The following is a 22,048-nucleotide window of genomic DNA, read 5'->3' as shown; positions in this document are numbered from 1 at the left end:
CCTCAGAGACTTTGGTCCATGTTGACATGAAAGCATTAAGCATTTGCTGCTGATTTGTCGGCTGCACCTCTTGGATGCGAATCTACCGTTCCACCACATCTCATAGGTTCTCTGTTGAATTGAGATCTGGTGACTGTGGAGGCCATTTGAGTGCAGTGAACTCACTGTCATGTTCAAGAAACCCATCTGAGATTATATGAGCTTTGTGACACGGTGCATTATCCTGCTGGAGTTAGCCATTACAAGCTGGATACACTGTGGTCATACTGTAGATGGATGGACATGGTCAGCAACAATACTAAGGTGGACTGTGGCATTTAAACAATGTTCCATTGGTACTAATGGTCCCAAAGTAAGCCCTGATGGAATGCAATCTCTGCTGCATATCATTGACACTGTAAAATGGAATCATTCACCAAGGACTATGATGTAATCTGAGTCATAACAGTGACAGGAGATGGGACAGAAGCTTCCTTTTCCCACTTTGTCTGGCAGCTTCATCTTAATTTTTCTCCTTTGCTGCCTTTTTTGTTTGTTTCTTCTCTTTTTATTGGACGTACACTTCAGTTGCACAAAAGGGTGGAGAGAGGGGGGTTGGTTCATTTGGAAAACGTAAGCGTACAGTTAGGAGGCGCCAGCTCCCGATGAAACGCTCCGACCCCGGAATAAGTGATTTGGCTCCGGGTGAAGCAGGCCACCTAGGGAGGAGGACCGGGGGTTTACGTATGCTGTGTGATATATTCCAATCCAGAGGCAGGGGAGAGTGGAGAGTGTCGGCTATGGCATCGGTCTTGATTAACACGCAATGAGACTCCGCTTTAGATGTTTGTGCTGTGAGCCTTGCGTGCAGTGACTGGTAAGCGGCGCTAGAGGGGGGCCCGGCCGAGGGCACGGTATTCTGGCGCCTGGCTGCGCTGCTACACGGCCAGCAGAGCGGCCGCTCCTGGCCCGGCGAGGCGGTCATGTGACCGGCTCCATCGCCCTCCCCACCATGGCGGAGCTGGATGGTGATCCCGTCTTGTGAGTCGTGTTTTTGTTGCTTAAAGGACGATTTTGGGTTTTTGTTTTTTTTTCCCCCTGGATCTGAAGGATGGCCGACCGAGGCGTGGACGTGTCGGCTCTGCCGAAGGAGGTGAGAGATCTGCTGGCGGAGCTGGATCTGGAGCTGTCCGAAGGTGAGGTTACGGACGACGCCGCGATCGCACCGTTTACGGCCGGGGAGCTACAGCATCGCCGGCCGCTAATCGGAGCCGTTTGTGTGCGGAGGCGGTTGTGTATGTGTGCGTTAATTCGGGTAGATATATATATATATATATATATATATATATATATATATATATATATATATATATATATATATATATATATATATATATATATATATTGTGTTTTTACAGTTACGTTTAAATGTGTGTTAATGGTGGTATCTCGATGTGTTCGTCTTTTATGTAAGTGTGTTCCTACGTGTGTGTATTTATGGGTGTGCGGTGGGTGTATTTCAGACCGGAGTGGTGCTATGTAAGTGTGTTTTTACATATGGAAGTGTGTTTAATCTTGTGGACTGGTGCAACTGATGTTGTCGTTTTCACACACACACACACACACACACACACACACGCACACACACACACACACACGCACACATACACACACCACACACACACGGTGCCTGACCGTCGTTATAAATATATATTTACATACACTCACCATGCCTGGTCGTTTTTACACGCCTACATGCTGTATGGCAATCTTATTTCTTTTGTGAACTATTAATACGTTTCTCTCTCTGTGAATTTCACTGTATTGCGCATTTCCTGCATTTGGTTGCAGCAAACTTTATGCTTGACTGTATATAACCTTGTCTTTTGTGTGACACACGTACTGTCGCGTATCAAGAGTCACGTATATAAGCGTGTGTGTAGTTTGTTAGTAGGGAGGATACATTTTTAAAGACCTGCACGCATACTTCACCAAGATCTTATGTTGGTTTCTATCTCCCTATGCAGGGTATGACTTTGCAAGAGTGACTTGTGTGCACTGGTGCTTTAAATTTACTCTGACATTCAGCTGAATTACCTGGTGACCAGTCAGACTGTGGAGATGTCCTGTACTTGAGCTCAGTGTCTTGTGTGTGGGGGTCCTTGTAGGGGCCTGTTCCTCTAACACAGATGCATGCAGGATGGTATGGATCGTCTGCATGGGCAAATTAATCTATTTGGCATTTTTATTACCATAATGGTGGAGGCTGGGGAGTTGAGTGAATTTGACTGATTTTAGTAAAATTTGTTGATAGTGTTAGAGTGTTAACTCGTCAGTGATGTGGTGCTGGTGCTTGTGGATTTGGATTTGGGGTTGTGGTTGGTTGGGGGTTGGGGGTCGGGGTCGGGGGGGGGGGGGGGGGGGGGGCGCGTTGTAGTGTGTGAGGTACACAGCACAAAAAAAATACCCACGATGCTCATCTCTGATGACCAAGTCCAACCCACCTCTCCGGAACGCCACGTTCTCTGCTGAGGTGACTCAGCCCATCTGTCTCAATTCAGCCTTGGAAGGATCCACATTTAATGTTTCTCTCTCAGTTCTGTTTATTTTATCCTATTCAGAAAATTTAGAGTGTCTGTAGAGATGTAAAGTTCTGAAAATAATCACTGGATCTTCAGTCATTCAGAGGATTTGTTTACCTGATCCGGAAGTGCTAGATACAGTGACATTTTAAAAGAGGCATTCAGAAAAGATTTAAGGGTTTTTCATTGATTTGCCATGTTCAGACTAATCATGTTGTAACAAATACAGTTCTTGTAAATATTACGCATTTACTGGGGAAGTCGTTGAGTAATGATACTTTTTCTTCACACAGATCAAGCTAGTCCGGTTTTACAGCACTTCTTAAGCATTGTGGGAGGAAAAACACATGGACGTGGAAAATCTACTAAAATTGATCTGGGATCAGATATATACAGATTTTGTAAAGACTAAGCTGGGGTCCGACTCATACAGGCTCTGGAAAACTGATCTGGGATCAGATTTATGAGAAACTCGTGACGCAGCAGTGCCCCCGTTTAAAGTTCATGTAATTATCCGGCACCAGATTTATTAGGCTGGGAAAGGCTCCAACACAGAATGCAGGTTACCTCTGTAGGTCATTTTGTCATTTGAGTGTTTGCTTTCTGCTCTGCCAGTATGATCCAGATTTCAGTGCGTCTGAGGTCTGTTGAAATGCTGTTGAATTTAGCTTAACTGTTTGTTTAACTGGGAATTTCCCGTAGCTGAGCGTCGAGCTTTCTGCAGTGTCCCCCATCTTGTTGTCGGTTTCTCATGTCGATGTGGAGGTACTGCTGAGATGATGGGTTTCTCTGCCTGCCCTGTGGACCTCTGAAGATAAGACAGTCTGAGTCGCACAGAATTCCCTGGGCCAGTGCTGCTCAGGCCTCTGAATGTTCCGGAGGCTGTCTGGATCCACTAGCTTATCTGGTTCTTTCCCCCAGTTACAGCCTTTCTCCAACAGAGTGCTAGTTTTACTCAAACCTTCCCCGACAGCGCAGAGAAATTTAAAATGTGTCAACAATGCAAGTGTACAAGTTGTGTGATCACCGAGGTATGGTGTTACAGCCAGCTCACCGGAGAGCATCCATTTCCCTGGGAGAAATTTGCTCTCATTGTAAAACTTTAGCCGACATTGTTGGTCGGATGATGGCATGGTAATTCAATCTATACATTTTATCCACCTCTTCGTTTATTATTTTTTTTATCTTGGGTGTTTGTTAAGGTATAATGTTGGCATCCAAGATAATTATTCCTGTTGTTGTTGTGGTTGCCAACAACACTGAAATGTATTACAAACATGGTTTCAGTCATGACTTAAAATTGTGTTATTTTATCGGTTGCTACTACAGGCTTGAGATGCATGATAAATCATTTAACATATTGGTATCGGCTGGTGTTTATTGAAAATCAAGACATTGGTCTTGGTTCGATGTGTGAATCCTAGTCAATATTTTGACTTATTCAATGTTCAGTGTTAACAGAACCAGATCTAAAGACATAACCACTAAAATAATGGAGATGATTGCACTGGACGACCAGCCATTTTCCATATTGCAGGGCAGGGATTCAGTCGGCTCATTCACTGCTTAGAGTAGACCCTGGCTACAGTCTCCTTAGTCGGCACAACTTTGGCTTAGTCGGCTTCCATTTTATGATGCGATTGCTACACACATTCATGAGATTTTAAGAAGTAACATCACCGACTTCAGTTTCACTACAGGTTTGGAGAGTTCAGAGGTTAGCTGGTTATCGGTATTGGTACTATCATACAAAAAATATTTCGCTTATTGGTATCGGTCAGAATTTCCATATCGGAGCACCACTACTACAAGCTGCTGCTGTGTTGCTATGGTAATGATATGTTGAGACGGTTCAGTCAGTCTTAGTAACAGGGCCCTGTTTTGGGTTTTCCGATGGCCCTGTTCCTCATTTGGGAGCTTGGGGAGGCTCCGAGGAGATATGGTGCACAGCCCACTGGGAACATCCGTGTTCTGTGTTTTTGTGTTGCCTGCCATTTTCTCACCATGCGCCTGGAAAGGATTCAGATGGGAAAAAAATATGTCCTGTTTGTGAGTTGTGAGGGGGCTGCATTTTGGGTTGGGCGGGTGGGTGTTGTGCTCTCTTACGCAGAAGCCCAAATTTGCAGTGCCCTCTGCCTTTGCTGGGACACAATGGGAGCCATTGAGTTGATGAAAGCCATAGCGGCTGGAATTCAGGCCATCGAGCCGGAGCCGCGGGGGGGAGTTGTGCAGCTTCCAGCAAGAGCCACGTGTGCGTCTGGGAGGGGTTCGTGACGGGAGGGGGGTATCATGAGGTTCTGGGATCCCGACTCAGGAAGATCTGTAGTCATGTCTGTGATTCTCATGACTGACCCACCTCTGCTTGGGAAAAGTCTGCAGTGTTACAATCACCCAAGAGGGGGCAGTACCGTCCCCCTCCCATTCCTGCATTCTGGCTTTGTGGTATTCCCTCAGAGGTCATGGGGTCTCCCTGGATGACGAACTGATAACCAGCTGAAGAGGACGCATTTATGATGAATGTTCTTCATAGCTTTGTGCAATTAGTACGTTATTTAATCTCCTTAATCAGATAGCTGTGATCAGCGTGAGTGTTTAGTGCTGCTGTTCAGGCGTCATGGCTGTGGATGTTTGCCGGTCTCCCTGCTGGGGCTGGTCTCCCGTGGAAACGTGACTGTTGTGTTGCGTAATGGTGGGTGTGAGTTCTTGCTTAATGCCTCTGTCTCGGGGCCCCCCCAGGGGTCGGGGCCCGCTGGATCTGCATGTGCTTGTTTAGCGCCGCTAGGCCTGGCTGGGGTTATTATCGTTAACGAAAACTAAAACTATAAGAAAAACATTCCCGTAAACTGAAATAATGAGAATTGAAAATTTAAAAGCCTGCAACGACATGAAAACTATAAATATTGCTTCTGACATAAAATAAAAACAAAAATCAAATACTTTCCTCTTTAGCTAAAGTAATGTTTTTTTATTTTATTTTATCTTTAATTAACATTAATAATACCTGGAACATATTTTGTGCACTGTGTAGTCATGTAGAATTCACAATTCTATCCTTAGATGTAAAATGACTAAAACTTAAACTAAAATATATTAAATAGAAATTTGTCTTTAATAAAATGACGCTGAAACTAAAACTAAACGAGACTTCAAATGAAAATTGAAAATAATATAAAAGTAATAACTAAAAAAAAAATCAAGTTTATGACACGACCGGGCCTGGGCAGCTGCATAACCCTAACCCTAACTATGATAACCCTAACTATGATAACCCTAACCATGATAACCCTAACCCTTACCTAGGTCTAACCTTAACCATATGTATCCAACCAAAATACAACACTTTTTAAATTTTAGTTATTTAATTGCATTCAAAAATTTTGAAATGTGGGCATTTGGTATTTCTTAAACGTACGGTTTGCCGACTGCTTGGACTTTAAGCAATGTGCAGACGTGCCACTTGCTTCTTCACACGTCCTTGGCGACATGAATGTGAAGTGGAAGGGCTGCAGGCCACACAGCTGTTACGGCAATGTGGTCGGGATTCTGAAGGAGATCTCGGGGGGATTAAGGAACTCGAGTTGGGGCTCTTAAGTGAGTCCCTGGGAGATGAGCACCTGAAATACTAACCTCAATTGCTTTGGTGAAACTTTCATCCATGTGAAGGGGTTAATCTGTAGGTCACATGCGCTACATAGAGACGTGAACGTATCTGATTTTAATACGTCCCTATTTGGACCAGCATCATGGATCTAGTTTCATTATCTGATCTGAAACGTTTTGGATTTCACATTGGTGTTCTGTAGTGAGGACTCCACCACTGTGTCTCCTGGCTTGGTGACTGCTGTCTGACCAGTATACTCACCCAGTATTGATTTATCACTGGGGCCTGGGAACCGTAGCAGTCGTGGTCAGTGCTGGATCTCGCAGCTGCTTCCGTCCGGTGTGACTTTCGGATGTGTGCCATGTCCCCCGCGTTCCTCGTGTGTCGGATTCGGCCGACGGCTCTGTCCTGTGTGTCATTGGCGTGTTCCTCCTGTTGTCCGGCCCGTCACCTCATTGCAGGCTTTTCCCCTGACAGTCAGCTTTCCAACGGTGGCGTGCATCATGGTGACCTCGCCGAGACGGACCGAGAAAAGGCGGGTGGGGGCAAACTCACTTTCTCCCAGGTTTCCCCTGCTGGTGAAGGTCATATCCCCACCACCGCCACCCTGTAGCCCGGTTCTTCCTGATGCGGTGATACAGCTTCCTCTGGCAGCCTGTATGTGAAGCATCCTTTCAGTTCTTACCTCACTTGCCTGTTTATGCATCTCCTGTGCTATTAAGGATTCTCGTCGTCTTAATACACACTCGCACGTCTCTGTCATGGCGTTCCGATGACTCTGCATCCTTTTTGGCTAGTGGTGCCTCCCCTTTCCTTGGAGAATCCCTCAGTTATTGCTGCTCTTTGTGTGTTCCGGGTGTTTCCCAAATGGCCCCAGCACTTTTGTGTCCATACCCTGGCTCAGTGAACACAGACACTACCCTGTTAAGGCCAGTCTGAGAGGAGGGCATCCATTCTTGGCCAAAATGGGAGATTAAAAGCAGGAAGCTTCTTTATCAATCTACAGAATAAGTGCGACAGTAACATTCGCCTGACTGCTCAGCTAGCTGGTTTGAATATACTTGCAACAGTATACTGCCGGTTCTAATTTTGTCCTTTTCCCAGCTGTTGTCAGTGAAAGTTGGAGAGAAGGATTCGCCATGGACCCCTGTGACTTAGGGAATTGTGGGAAATCGACAGAAAATTACTCATTAATGCATGATCAGAAGTGGAACATCACTGTGCCAAGAACAGAAACTGTTATGACCTTTGTGTGTGCTTAATTTGGGTTTTCATGCAGAAGTGAAAGTAATAAACTGTTTTATTAGCACTGTATCCAGATTGTGTTCAAATCAGGTAAAGAATCACACTGGTCTTTGTGTTTTATCTTGGAAACCTCCTTGAAAGTCTCCTTGCCAATGAACTGTAAAGAGGCTGATAAGGTTGTTTGTTTTAATGTTGCGCAGGTCCCGACCTGAATTATGAACCCAGGTGAGGGTCTCTGTGAGGGAAGAACCCACAGAAGCCTGAGTATCAGTGCCAGGATGACTGAGAAGGTGGCTGGGCTGGGCTGGGCTGGGCTGGGGTTCTGTGGGGGAGCCGTTGGCACTCGGGTGCTGCAGTTAGAACCACACCTTTGGGTGAAGTTCTATAGATCTTATGAGAAACTGAACATAAATGACACTTCCAGCCACACCTGGGAAGACCTTTGCTGGCGATGTCTGTGATTAGCTGGGACTGGTGACCTTAGGAGCACGGCTAGCAGTCCTGTAATGTCATTTAATGTCACCTGGGAAACTGTGCCCCTCTTTTGTCGAATTCGTGAACGTTACCCCCCCCCCCCCCGCACGTTCAAAGAAAAATTAAAAACGAGTTTCCTAGCCTCTTGAATGTCATTTGTTTGCTGCTCAGGTTTTTCATGCGTCACACTGGAAAGGCGAATCCATTAGTTTCATGGGTGGGGGGGGGGGGTGATTTTCATGAATGGGGAAGTGTTTTGTTCTTTTCGAATATGGAAGTGGGCAAAATGAGGTGCTGTTAATTCCTTGCTTAGCTGACTCCTTTGAGGCCTGAATTTTCATCTGGTTATGTCATATCTACACCCTCTGATTACAAATAAACTAGACTTCCTGCTTTTCATACTAGGTCTCAAACATTAGTGCTGTTCTGAGATGCAGTGTGTTTGTATCTGTAAGGCTTCTGGTCATTCAGTTCGAAGCCACACCGAGGTCTCTCAGCTTCTGTCGAGGAAATCCCGGTGTGTTCCTATCCCGGTGTGTTCCTATCCCGGTGTGTTCCTATCCCGGTGTGTTCCTATCCCGGTGTGTTCCTATCCCAGTGTGTTCCTGTGGGATTTTCTCGCTGGGATGCGGTCAATGACTCCCTAACAGGAATGTGGCATGTTTACAGGTTTTCTATGAAAACTCCAAATGTAACGGACATTTTTTGAGGTAGAATTTATGACCTCTGGAGCCCTCAGTAATTTAGTGCTGTGTTTACTGTATACTGTACAATGCATTGTACATAAAAATTCTCATGTATTACCCATTATGCTCTGATTCCAGGTTAAGTTTAACGATGTTTTTCTTGCATGTACTGTGAAACCATCTTCAGATTTCTCAGGTACAGTCATATACCAGTCCTAACCAGTTCCTCACATGGTCCAGGCAGCCATCTACAGCCCTGATCTGATTCTGGCAGCCATGCTGGTCCTGACAGCGATATAGAGCCCTGACCTGGTCCTGACAGTTTTGTTTTTAGTTTACAAAAGGAGAGGCATTCTATGTTGTGTTGCAACTTCCACTCTCGTAGTGAGACCTGTTGCGCTGATTTAATGGAAAGTTTCTCTGAAGTCTGGAATGACTTCATGACATAATTGATGTCCTGTGATTCACTTGATGTTTATTTCCTGCGTTATAAATTGTTTCTGCTCTGCTTTGTCTGTGGGGAATAGAGCTATCGTGGAGAGTAAAATTAGCTAGTGACTTTTGTCCTGAAATCAACGGGTATTGTTCATTTAAGGCAAGTTTCAGTTAATCAGAGATATTCCCTGAAGGCAATGATCAGATGTCATTAAGCAACCTGTGCAGCCAGGATTCTTGACGTGTGCATGACCATCCTGTGGTGGGCGTACAGTCTGGCTCCTCCCATTTCCTTTGCTGAGTCAAAGTCAGGCTGTGAATCAGGGCGGTTTTGAGCAGATACAGATCTTCCATACCGGTGGTGTGTGGCTAAGCGTTTTGTTATACTGTGGCTGTGATTGTGTGAAGGTCGCTGGTTCAGATCTCCAGGTTGGCAGAATGATGTCACCTTTGGGCCCTTGAGCAAGGCCCTTAACCTCCAGGGGACAGTCTGAGACTGCTTTCTCGAAAAATGTGTGTCACTTTGGATAAAAGTGTTTGCTAGATAAATGTAAGAAATGCATGTCCTGGTTGTTGCCTATTTATGTGGAAATTGTTGACCCCCCCAGATCACTACTGATGCAGTTTCCTGTATGCTTCTAAACAAGTGTGAATTTCATAATGTCGCCACGTCCCCAAAGTCGGGGTCCGTGTCATTCTTCTTGCTCTGACACTTTAAGATCCTTCTCATTTTTTGTTGCGTTGCCATGGAAAGCTCTCAGTGCCAGGGGCCCCAAGTCCGGAGTTACCTCACCATCTGTTGTGGCACCCAGGGCAGAAGCCTGGCTCACTGCGCCCCAGGATACAGGCCGGGGACATCATCTGATTTTATCACGTGTTCCATGTTGCTGCTGTGTTTGGGCCCTGTGGCTTTGCTGTGACAACTTTCCACTGGCGTCCTGATCCATCTCCGCTGAGGTTTACCGTGGTATTTCCTTACAGACATGCAGACAGAAGCACAGGGACATCTTAAAAAAAAAAAAAAAACCAACACAAGAGGGAGCTTAAGAATATAAAGATTGTAGGAAATGTGCAGAAAAAAATAGTTTCACAAATTTCATGTCATTATCATTTGACATACACAACAAAATGTAACCATTTTACAGGAAACATGGTAAAAGCAGCTTCTGTTCTTTATAAAAAACAGTTTGAAGTGTCTCCCCCCCCCCCCCCCCATTTTTATTCTCAGCCCGTTCTCAGCCTTTTCTGCGAGAGTCTGCCAGTGTGGCTCTTGGATTGTGAGTGGGGGAGGGGTATGTGGTGGTCTTTCATGGCAGATTTTCTGTTTTTAAAACACAACTGACATTAAATAAAAACAGCACAACAGCACGCGTCAGCCTCTAACACTCCATGTGTCCGCTCCCGGATATCATGTGGGATTTAAGGAGGGATATTTATTCTGGAAAGAGCTTCAGTCTCGCTCATTTTTGGACCTTAGGAATAGCGTTTTTGAAGAATAATTAGTAATAATAATAATGAATCCCTCCTGTGTTTGCCTGTGGTCACCTAATGCATTTTCCTTTGGGGGAAGATAGATGAGATGATTCTGCTGGTTGGCGTGGTAATGGCCCATGTGGGTCCTGCTGGAAGATGATTGGGAGCCCTTTAGCGCCGCCCTTCTGGTGTGGAGGTCATGGAGCAGCTTGCTTTCACCGAATCCCATCCTCCGTTTCTCCATTACGCAACTCAGAAGACAGAGAGCAGCCTGTCCTCCAGCCCCCCCCCCCCCCCCCCCCCACCCGGCACAAAACACCATGCTGTTCAAAGAGTGCTTTTGTAATGTTTCAGAAAATACCATAAAAGTGAAATCAGTGCTGCTCGTTAAAAATGTCTCTGCATTTAATTTGAGAAATGCCGGGACGCTGATACTCCTGAAACAAAGCCTCAGGCCCGTAACGGGTGTTTGCCGTATCCCCCTGGGGAACAGAGAGGGCGTGCAGGTGTGTTTGTGTGTGAATGGTAGGGCCTGCTGACCGCTACCAGTCAGTGAGCTGCAACACTCAGTGGTTGTGAATGTGCTCTCTGTCTTTGTGTGACTTTCGAGCTGCAGGCATTTTTTACATGAGTAAATTACTGTAGGGTCAGGAGGATCCGTCTGTCTTGCTAATAGAAGGTGGTGTCAAGTTTCGACAGCATGTACGCAGCCCGTGTCGATGACACCTGTGAGTCAGCGGACGAGGCTCGCTACCCTTCTGTTTGGGGGGGGGGAGATGCGCTTTCCCAGTGGAGACGTTACCCTTTGTTTTGTTTTGTTTTGTTTTCTTTCTCCTCTCTCCTCACTGGCATTCCTAAAAAAGGTTATCTCAATAAAGCTGAATGACTGCATTGCCTTTGAGTTTAGGGGATCGCTATAGAGGCGCGGCAGCTCGATACTCCCACTGGGGGGTATCAGTGTGGACATGGCTGTCCAGCTTGGACAAGGCGGCCCTGTTCTCACAGCCCTCCAGGAAGCTGCGTGGAAGCGTAGCGGAGAGGGGGGTGGGAGAGCTGGGGAGGGTGACATCATTGCCACACTGAAGAGCGGAGGAAGTGTGTGTCAGGGGCTGACGGGTGTGGAAAATGGGGGCGGGGGGGAGTCATCTGTGTGGCCCCTTTGCACAGAAGTGGCCCATTGTCTCCGGGGAAACGTCGCCCTCTGACACCAGCAGGTGATTTCCGTGCCGCTGTGGATTGACTCACCTAATAGGCTGGCTTGTTACAGCTTTCGCTCCTGGGCGACTCCCACTTCTTCCTGTGTGCCCATGGGATTCCCTCGGCTCCCTCCGTCTACACCAAGGCTCTCCAGCTCCGGTCCTGGAGATACCGAGCCCTGCACTTTTTTTTGGTTTCCCCTCATTTAACGCACCTGATCCTACTTCCCTGCTAATAACCACCCTTTTCTTCAGTTGAATCAGGTTTGGTGGAACAGTTATTAGGGATGCATGTTTAATCACTATGATCACATGGTCGCTCTCCTCAGGGGATGTGACATGCCCCCAGAATCTCGATTAATGAGGGCTCTTAACGTTAACGGGGTTACTTCACAGCCGGAGTCACGTGAAAGTGTGCAAATCAAGACCTGCGTCCTGGTGGTTAGGTTAACCCAGAGCTTCTTGGAGGTTGCTGGAGAATATGACCGTAAAGCTTCAGGAGGTTGCTGGAGAACAAGACCGTAAAGCTTCAGGAGGTTGCTGGAGAACAAGACCATAAAGCTTCTGGAGGTTGCTGGAGAACGCGACCGTAAAGCTTCTGGAGGTTGCTGGAGAACGAGACCATAAAGCTTCAGGAGGTTGCTGGAGAACGAGACCATACAGCTTCAGGAGGTTCATGGAGAACGCGACCGTAAAGCTTCAGGAGGTTGCTGGAGAACGCGACCGTAAAGCTTCAGGAGGTTGCTGTAGAACGCGACCGTAAAGCTTCAGGAGGTTGCTGGCTTTCTGTCAGCAACAGGTGGTGCATGACAGTGTGGACCTGGCGGGGGGGTGGAAATATTGGGGGGGGATGGGGTTGTACAGTACAAGCATGGCGATCCGATGCTGGAACGTCAGAAGACGACGCAGCGTCTCGTTTCCTGGTTGCCGTGTGAGCCAGGTGGACGTGTCACTCGTCCCCATGCGTGTCAGCACCCCGTGGCCCATCTAGCGTGGCTTCCGCCGGCCACACCGATGCCAAGCGGCCGGTTCCCAGAGTCGTGGAGTCGCTGCTATGGTGAGAACGGGCTTGTCTAATGAGGTTATATTGCAGTGTTTCTGTTCGGCTCTGAGACGTTACCCCATATACCTCTCGCCTGCCCACTTGGTTGCTGCAAGCGCTCTCACTGTCCCCCCTCCCTCACGACAGCTTCACACTGTATCCATCTGTGCTGTTAGCATGCCTGCTGACACAGCCAGCCCGGCAGGTGAGTGGGCCCCCAGCCCCTGCATCCAGCTCTGCAGGGTCTCTGAGTTGGCCACGCCCCTCTTTAGCGCAGGTGTGTCATTGGCTCCCAGTGTTGCTGCCTCAAAGCCGACTCCTCTACAGGTTCGACCCAGAACAACTCCGACCTGTTTGGGCTGCTCTGTTTGTTTTTTAAACCTGGTTTGAAGTCAGTGAATCTGATTCGCCCTAAATTGTCATCTCGTGACACGGCCAGTTTCGGACGTGTCTGCGAGCCCAAGCTGCTACTCTTTTTTTTTTTTTTTTTTTTTTTTTTTGACTCAACCCAAACTGCCTCAGTGAAATTATCTGTCAATAAATTAATCAAATTTTACTGAATCCCCTTTATGAAGACTTTTAAGGTCAAGTATTTTCGTTATTTGTGATAATGTTTCCAAAGAGACTCAAAATACAGGAAAAGCAGAATCGGTCCCATCTAATGGTGTATTTTTGGAACCAAATGCAGGAATTATTTTGCTTGTGTAAGTCAGCCTATTATGCTTGTGATGATAGGGAGTAAACAAGAGCCTGACCTGTTTTCAGATTTGGGGAACCTCCGACAGCACCGGGAAGGGCCGGCCCGGGAAGGGCCGGTCTCGGGGCTCACTGCCAGATTCGGGGAAGGCCCAGTTGGCTGGCTTTACCATGGCTGAGCGAGCTGAGCTGGCCCAGGAATTAGCCGTCGACATGTTCATTTGCCTGCGTTCTTTGTGAGGCCCTTAAGCGATCCACTACATGGGGGTGTCCACACTGGGGGGGTGTGCATACTAATAACCGCAGTGCATCTTTGGCAGGATTTGTGGTTGTCATATTTTACAGTTTGGCTGCCTTCCAACCACTCCTGAAGGTGCAGCCTGGCCCATGGCTCGCTTGCCCTCCCCCTGCTCCTGGGTGGCCCCCAGGCACTGAGGGAGGGGCCCCGGTAACCGATGGAGGGCTCCCCCCAAGTGTACATGTGGAAAGACTCGCTCGCAGTGCCCAGCTTGCGCGCTGTTGCTGCCGGGTCCCTCAGCTTATTTTTAGCTTTTGTGCCGCCTGTTATCTGTGCTCCGCTACCCCCCCCCACCCCCCCCCCCCCCCAAGCTCCCCTCTCCCTCCCTCCCTCCAACACACAAATGGTGTGATGGTAAAACACGCTCCATTTCATCATGCTGTTTGGGTTTCAGATCGAGCCTTAGATCACACCCCTACGTTCTGACACCTCCTCCATTTAAAATCCTCAGCCGGCATCTTCGAGAGGTGAGAGGTCCTGAAGGTCGCGTGTCACTGATTGGGCCGACGGGATTCCTGTTGTTGTTGTGCTTTTTTTCATGGTTTTTTTTCATGGTTTCCGTTCACTTCTTCATTTGCAGTTTGTTCTTGTCCTGTTGCTGTTAATTGCCCACATGTCTTGCACCTGCTAGCCCCGCTGTACTGAATCGTGGCACATAAACTGCCTGATCCCCCCCCCCCCCTCATTGTTGGGGAATTGGGAACTCAGAACAGCGAGTGGATCATGTGATACATTACCCACCCCCCCACCCACCCTACCCCAACATGATCGGCCTAATCCTGCAACATTAATTGCTATTTGGGCCAGCTGGTTGAGGGGGTGGGGGTTTGAGGTCGGGGTCTGATCCTGGGGGGTCGTAAAACTCTGATGGCGGGGCAGCGGTTCTGCGTGTGGGAGTTTGCTTCTCGCAGTGAAGCCGGTCTGCTGTCACAGCATTTTCTGCTCACCCCCCCACCCCCGCCATCGTGACTCCGTGCGTTGGAGGCCCGGAAATGTGAGGCAGAGCTACTGGCTAAATCCGGCTAAATGCAGGCAGTAAGAAACCCATCTGAATGAAAAGATGTGGGAAAAGAACGAGCAGCCCTGCTGCGATAAAGTGTAATTCAACGGAAACGGTGCGGGCCCATTCAAAGGGGTCTTTGGTATGTAAGTAAAAAGCTGAAGAGTTTGTCAGGTCTCAGAGCGCCGGAAGTTTCTGTAATGGTGATGGCCTGTTGTACACATGCACTACAAGGCCTTTCTCTCTAACTACCACACCCTCTGTTGGTGATGTATGATTCTGCAATTACCAAATTTCCTTTTCAGTACACCTAAAAAATATTGTGTATATCCCATGGCCAATTTTTATGTTGCAACTCTTTAGATGAATGAGCTGCATTTTGTATGAAATATTTCATCCAACCTGATCCAAGCAGGTTGTTGTGACTCTCTGGGTTGCAGGCTTGCCTATGACGTTCAGTGTGGAATCTCGCTGGCGCAGTTCACTGAGTTGGCCACTAGAGGACGTCACATCTGGGGATGTTAGTTGGTCTGCGGGGTGCCCAGGAAGTGGGTCAATGGGATAGGGGAGAGTGCTCTGGCAGACTGCCATGTGATCTCACAGGGTTTCCTGATGCATGTGTTTGTGGCTTTTTTACCGACCTGGGGATTCCTTCCCCTCGTTTTGAGTTTTCGGATTTGCTTTCAGCCTCCGGAAAACTGCCTGGCCTTCTGGTCCTTGGCGTAGGTCTGCGTTTTCTCACTCTGGGGAGGGTGACCTGTGTGGGCCTGTCTCTCAAATGCAGTAACTGATAACGGTTTATTAATATGTCAAGCTGCTATTCAAGATGGTTGTTTCCGGGCAGATGTGGTTGGACGAGAGGTCAAATGTCTACCTGTCCAGCTCCGGTCTAGATACCTTCAGGGCTGGACTTTCCTGGCATATGCCCATTGGGGCACCAGCCTGCACTGTGGCTTGACATGTGTCCCGGTGCACTGACTCTGGGTGTGCGAGAGCGGGCCAGTGCTTGGTGACGGTCACTGTTACGTCACTGTTGCGTCCCCTGACCTGGGGATACAGATCTCACATGTATGAAAAGTGCTATGATTATCGTCGTCGTCGTCGTCGTCGTCGTCGTCGTCGTCGTCGTCGTCGTCGTAGTAGTAGTCGTAGTAGTCGTAGTAGTAGTAGTAGTAGTAGTAGTAGTAGTAGTAGTAGTAGTAGTAGTAGTAGTAGTAGTAGTAGTAGTAGTAGTAGTAAAGCTCCCCTGGGATCTCTGACTTCCACACAGGTCCGGTTCATTCTCTTTGCCCTCCGTTTTCTAGGTGAATCACCACAGAGCCTCCCATGGCCCTAATGGATTTTGAGTAAATGAATGTTACATTCATATAGCACTCTTCAAGACACCCAAAGTCGCTTTAGAGAACCAATGGGGAGCCTCTTCAGCCACCACCACTGTGTAGCCCCCACTTGCATGATGTGACAGCAGCCATTCTGCGCCAGTACAGTCACCACACAGTAGCTAAGGTGGTGAAGGGGCAGGAGAGATTCGATTTAGGGGATGGTTAGGAGGCCACAGTGAAAGGGCCACAGTGGTACCTGCTCTACTCTTTTGAAAGATGCATAGGGATCTTTTATGCCCTCAGAGAGCCAGGACCTCGGTTTTACGTCTCCACATTAAACCTTGCACCTTCCCTTTCACAGTTTCATCATAACTACTATCTGATGTAACCTTTGGGCCCATTGCTATGTGTTTACAGTGTATTCCCAGCCCTGAACACCAAAGCAGCCATGGGTGAATTGTATTATTATTGACTGATGTACAGATGAACTTGGATAAAAATAACTACAATATCAGAGAATATGGCCTCAGTTAGATTATATTTTTTTGGTCCAGTGCATACCTCTCAATTAAAGAAATGCTTTGCATGTGTATCCCATAATGCAGCATTCCTGTCACGCTGGTAGGTCATCGAGTTAATGTGTCACTGTGCGTATTGTTCTTCCCTGTTACACTGGTAAAAATAGCCTTTGTTTGTTTGTGTGTAAGCTCTGTTAACTGGGATGTGTTTCTCTGGCTGGCTTTGTTAAAAACGCGCGGTTCTCTATGTTTGGTTTGTATGAAACACTGGCTGCTCGTAACCATTTAAGGTGACAAAGGTGTGTGTTGGTGTGTGTCACAGAGCCCATCAGCCTGTGACACGGCGAAGCGAGATTCATGCTCCCGCTTCGCATGTCGGGCTTGGTGGTGGTGGATGGGGGGGGGGTTGGGGGGTGGGACTGGATGGAGCAGAAATGCAGAGGGAGATGAGGAGAGAGAATGCATGTGTGGTGGAGTTTCGATGGCCCACCGCTGTGCTCCACCCCCTCCTCAGCCCCCCCCGCGCTCTTCCATCTGTCACCCCGCCCATCTCCACCCTGTCCTGGGGCTGGGTCGGGCCAGTTCGGGCCGGGCTGGGCACTCTGCCGCCAGAGCACTCCCGCTCATTCCCGCTCACTCCCTCCCTGCCTGCCTGGGTTTCCCTTCTGTATAAACGGGCAACCTGAGCGCCACCCTCCCTCTCACTGCCGTGAGCCCCGCTTTCGGAGGCCGTGTTCTCCTCCTGGACGCACCTTCTCTTGCCCGCTGGCAGTGCCATGGTGCCGCTGTGTCTCCATTGGCCTATACTCACTTCGTTTTTCTGTAATCCGCCTGCTGTTGTGGGACACGAGCCGTAAAGGCCTGATGTTAGCAGCACGAGAATATCAATGAAGGAACCTCAAAGAAGTGTCTGCGGATAAAAGTCACCTGGATGGTCCAACACCCGCTGTGTTTAGCTTCTCTGCACTGGGGGGCAGGACCAGCTCTTAGGCCCTCTGCCTCCTAGTTGTATATTTACATTTATTTATTTGACAAATGTTTTTGTCCAAAGCAACATACAAATGAGACAGATAACACATAAGCCTACAGCATAGGTGTCGGTGCTGCTTGGCTGGGCTTGCAGTCAGTGACCAGAAACGGGAACAAGGAAAAAAAACAGCCTATGTGAATAGTGCTTAAAACCTGGCATTTGTCATCAGAAATGCTGTAAACTTGTCATTAAGTGGGCAGGCTCAGATGCAACATACAATCAACACAGAAATATCTCCCAATAGAGAAACAATGTAAGTGCTATATAGCCACGCAGAAACTAGCGGTGCCAAGTAGACCAGCGGTCCACAGGCGTCTAGGGGGGTCAGTGCTGAGGGACAGTGTTTGACCCTCTGTCTGCTCTCTGCTAGGTGACATCACCCAGAAGGGCTTTGAGAAGAAGAGGGCCAAGTTGCTGGCTCCATTCATCGTGCAGAGACCAGGTAAGATGCTGTTCCTGGCTTCAGGCATCTCTATGTGTTCTTCAGAAACCTTCCCCCCAAATCTCCTTCATATGCCCCCATCATGTCCTTCCCCATAACCCTAACCCATAACTCCCTGCCACCCATCAGACCCTCCACTATAACCCCCCGCCCCCGTCGTGTCCTCCTCCGTAACCCCCCGTCCCCGTCGTGTCCTCCTCCGTAACCCCCCGCCCCCCTCGTGTCCTCCTCCGTAACCCCCCCGCCCCCGTCGTGTCCTCCTCCGTAACCCCCCGCCCCCGTCGTGTCCTCCTCCGTAACCCCCCGCCCCCGTCGTGTCCTCCTCCGTAACCCCCCGCCCCCGTCGTGTCCTCCTCCGTAACCCCCCGCCCCCGTCGTGTCCTCCTCCGTAACCCCCCGCCCCCGTCGTGTCCTCCTCCGTAACCCCCCGCCCCCGTCGTGTCCTCCTCCGTAACCCCCCGCCCCCGTCGTGTCCTCCTCCGTAACCCCCCGTCCCCCTCGTGTCCTCCTCCGTAACCCCCCGCCCCCGTCGTGTCCTCCTCCGTAACCCCCCGCCCCCCTCGTGTCCTCCTCCGTAACCCCCCCGCCCCAGTCGTGTCCTCCTCCGTAACCCCCCCGCCCCAGTCGTGTCCTCCTCCGTAACCCCCCCGCCCCCGTCGTGTCCTCCTCCGTAACCCCCCGCCCCCGTCGTGTCCTCCTCCGTAACCCCCCGCCCCCGTCGTGTCCTCCTCCGTAACCCCCCGCCCCCGTCGTGTCCTCCTCCGTAACCCCCCGCCCCCGTCGTGTCCTCCTCCGTAACCCCCCGCCCCCGTCGTGTCCTCCTCCGTAATTCCCCGCCCCCGTCGTGTCCTCCTCCGTAACCCCCCGCCCCCGTCGTGTCCTCCTCCGTAATTCCCCGCCCGCCCCCGTCGTGTCCTCCTCCGTAACCCCCCCCCCCCCCCATCCCTGTCGTGTCCTCCTCCGTAACCCCCCCCCCCCCCCATCCCTGTCGTGTCCTCCTCCGTAAGGCTGTGTCATTGTGGAGGTTATCGGGGAGGATGGTGGGGGGGGCCGCGGGCGGGGGGCGGGGCCACATGGGGAGGGTTTGTCCTTTCGAAGAAGCTCTGAATGAGACCCGTGATTCGGCTTGGTCTTCGGTAAACTCCCAGTGTGTGGCTGGTGTGAGCGGCCCCCAGTAGCCCCCCCACAACACTGCGCTGTTCCCTGGTGGGGAAACGCTGAGGCCGTACCTGCTGTGCCAAAATGAGGAAGAAAGGAAGAGAACTGGAGCTGAGCTGTCGGGAAATCTGGAAAATGTTCAAGTCGATAGAGAGAAGTTTAAGATTAGAAATGGATCATTCGTGTGGGAAAGTGTTGTTGCCTGTGGTTGGCTTTGAGAGCCTCTGACGTTATGCTTGGAGGGATGGGGGTGGGGGGGGATGTTATGGCTCACTGCTGCTCCCTAGTGTCAAACACCTGCATTAGTCTCCCTTTTGTCTGATCTTTCTCGCTGCAGCAGTGATATTCCCAGCTTATTTACTCTTTCAGGCACGAAACACTGGGAAGCTCTATAAACCAGTCAAATGGGAAGTGGCTCTAAGCAGCTTAAATGAGCCATTTTCCATGTTTTTAAAAAGATATTTTATAACGATGAAGTTTTCAGCGAAGGGCTGTTTTACTTTCTGGTTTGTGGAAGGGGGTGGGTTCATACCCCTGGGCCCTCAGCTCATGCCCACACCGTCCTGTGGTTGTGACCCCCCCCCCCCCCCCATCTCAAATTCGTGGGAATTTACCAAAACCCCCTTCCCACACCAGCCTATGGAGTCCCAGCTCTTGGGGAGTGTGTCTCTAGCTTGGGGTCAAAGAAAGTATTTCACATGGGGGGGGCGGGGGATTGTAGGAGGGCCAAAAGCTGATGGAAAGAGCTCAGGAGGAAAGTTGGGGTGAAGCAGTGAGCAGCTGGAGCCAGACAAATGAGTGGATCCCAATAGTGGATCCCAACAGAACAGGACTGCAACACATTCATCTTTATGGGGAAGGCAGCTAGTTTTCACTCTTACCCGCCATAGGAAAGACAGGCGTGTATAAAGAGGTTTTTCTGGTCACAACCCAGGCTGAGCCAGCCTCCCACCCCTCTGAAGGCCTTACTAAAGGGCCCAGCAGCGATGCCATCTCTCTGCCTACAGGACCTATGACCTTTCAGATGTCGATGCGGATCCTTAACCCGCTAAGCCAGGGGTGGCCAATCTTATCCGCAAAGGGCCGGTGTGTATGCAGGTTTTTGGGATAATCTGTAAGTCAGCTGTTCAAACCCAGGTGTGAGGACTCTTCAGCCAATCAGTCCTCTAATTAGTAATCTAATTAGGGAGTTGCAGCGAAAACCCACATACACGCCGGATAAGATTGGCCACCCCTGCGCTAAGCTATGAACCCATTGAACCGGCCCATTAGAAGTCTCCCTCTTCTACCCAAAATAGGCAGTTTTCGAGATTCGAGAAGCTTAGTGGGTGAAAGTGATATAGGAAGGGGTCAGCTGCATGATTTGAGTCTTAATCCAAAATGACTTGAAACATTTAACCCATTCATACTGCTGGATATTTTACTGGGGTGGCTTTACTCCAGGGTACAGTACAGGGTCCCCACGGGGCCCGCAGGTAAATGTCTTGTTTTTAGGCCTGCCGTCTTGGTTTTTCAGTGCCGCTGCTGTACTGTGTGAAACTGTCACCCTTATTTTGCGTTGCCCATCTGATTACAGTGTTTATTCATTGTATCAGTGTGAGACTCAACCCCACCCAGATACTCAGTAGGATTTTTCCTCTAAAATGTGGATTAAGGTTAGACTGGTTTTGTTACTGATGGCTTGCTTATCTCTTTGGGCCGTTCTCATGAGATGGTATTCTCTGAGGCCAGTGGTGACATTTACCATCTCTCACATCACGCATTTGCGTGGGGTCCTCACAGCCCCCTGTTGGCCACAAACAGTCACTACACTAAATATAAAAAAAATGTAGCAGATGCTGAAGCTGGATGTCCTGCTAATCAGCTAGCAATGATCATCTCACTCTACTCACTAGCAATTTATTTAGTTTTTAAAACAATTCAGGGGCGACAGTGGTGTCCCAAAGTGGCTTTTTGAGTGGGGCCCCAGAAACAAGAAAATGGCCCCTGCCTGAGGCTGGCCTTGCTTGAGTCTCTTGCGCTGTGCAATCCTCTTCAGAACCACATCCTGGGCCACCACCTGAGCAGCAGCAGCCTGAAGCCAGTAGGGATGTGGACCCGACCCCAGAGCCTACGGCAACACCGAAGCCAACCTCTTCATCGTTGTGTTCTGCGTCCGCCCGCCGTCGGCGATCTCATCGCAGCGGCGGTGCCCGGGATGACCGCTATAGATCAGGTGAGCGCAGGAGTCTGTGGTGACATGAAGGTCTGAGCCTGTATGGCCACTGTCAGAGCAGTAAAACTCCTAATGATACATGCACACCAAAGCTGGAGATAGACCTGGATCCTTCAAAGACCACGTGACACTCATGACACGCGCAACACTCATGACACATGTAGAGGAAGGACCACAAATGTAACTCTTGGGTCTGGATCAACATGTTATTCTATGTTTGTTTATATATGCACAATATGCTCCAAAAGTCTGGACACACCCACTTTTTATGCATTTCATTTGTGTCTGTTTTAGCTATGCTGTTCAGCTTAAAGACCTTGAGGCAATGAAGTAACACATACCAAATATTGAAGCAATCAAGAGAAGTGCTCAACATCTCAGAATTTTCTCAAATTTTAGATTCTTCAAAATACCCCCTTTTGCTGTGATGACAGCATTGCAGACTCTTGACATTATTTCAACCAGCTTCCAGATGTAGCCACCTGGAATGCTTCTCCAGTAGTCCTGAAGGAGTTTCCACAAATTCTGGACACAAGTTGACTACCTCGCTCGTACTCTTCTATCCAACTCATCCCAAACCAGCTCTGAAGGGTTTTGGTCTGGGCATCATGTGCTCCAGGTCATCTGTCACAGCTCTCCGTCTCTGTCATTGTTCA

The 22,048-nt window shown here is 49.2% G+C and overlaps 1 protein-coding gene across 2 annotated transcripts in view; it reads left to right on the top strand.

Moving 5' to 3' along the window:
• The first annotated feature begins 679 nt into the window (after positions 1 to 679).
• LOC111832893 (disco-interacting protein 2 homolog B-A) overlaps positions 680 to 22,048 on the top strand; it is a 47,673-nt gene continuing 26,304 nt past the window's right edge. For both annotated transcript variants that reach the window (XM_023790651.2, XM_023790650.2), the window contains exons 1-3: positions 680 to 1,175; positions 17,948 to 18,019; positions 21,216 to 21,392. In XM_023790651.2, the coding sequence (XP_023646419.1) occupies positions 1,091 to 1,175; positions 17,948 to 18,019; positions 21,216 to 21,392 (334 nt within the window). In that variant the 5' untranslated portion in view covers positions 680 to 1,090. The remainder of the gene's footprint in view (positions 1,176 to 17,947; positions 18,020 to 21,215; positions 21,393 to 22,048) is intronic.

The sequence above is a fragment of the Paramormyrops kingsleyae genome, chromosome 8, assembly GCF_048594095.1.
Source record: "Paramormyrops kingsleyae isolate MSU_618 chromosome 8, PKINGS_0.4, whole genome shotgun sequence".
Taxonomy (NCBI): Eukaryota; Metazoa; Chordata; class Actinopteri; order Osteoglossiformes; family Mormyridae; genus Paramormyrops; species Paramormyrops kingsleyae.
This window is presented reverse-complemented; position numbering and strand designations above follow the sequence as displayed.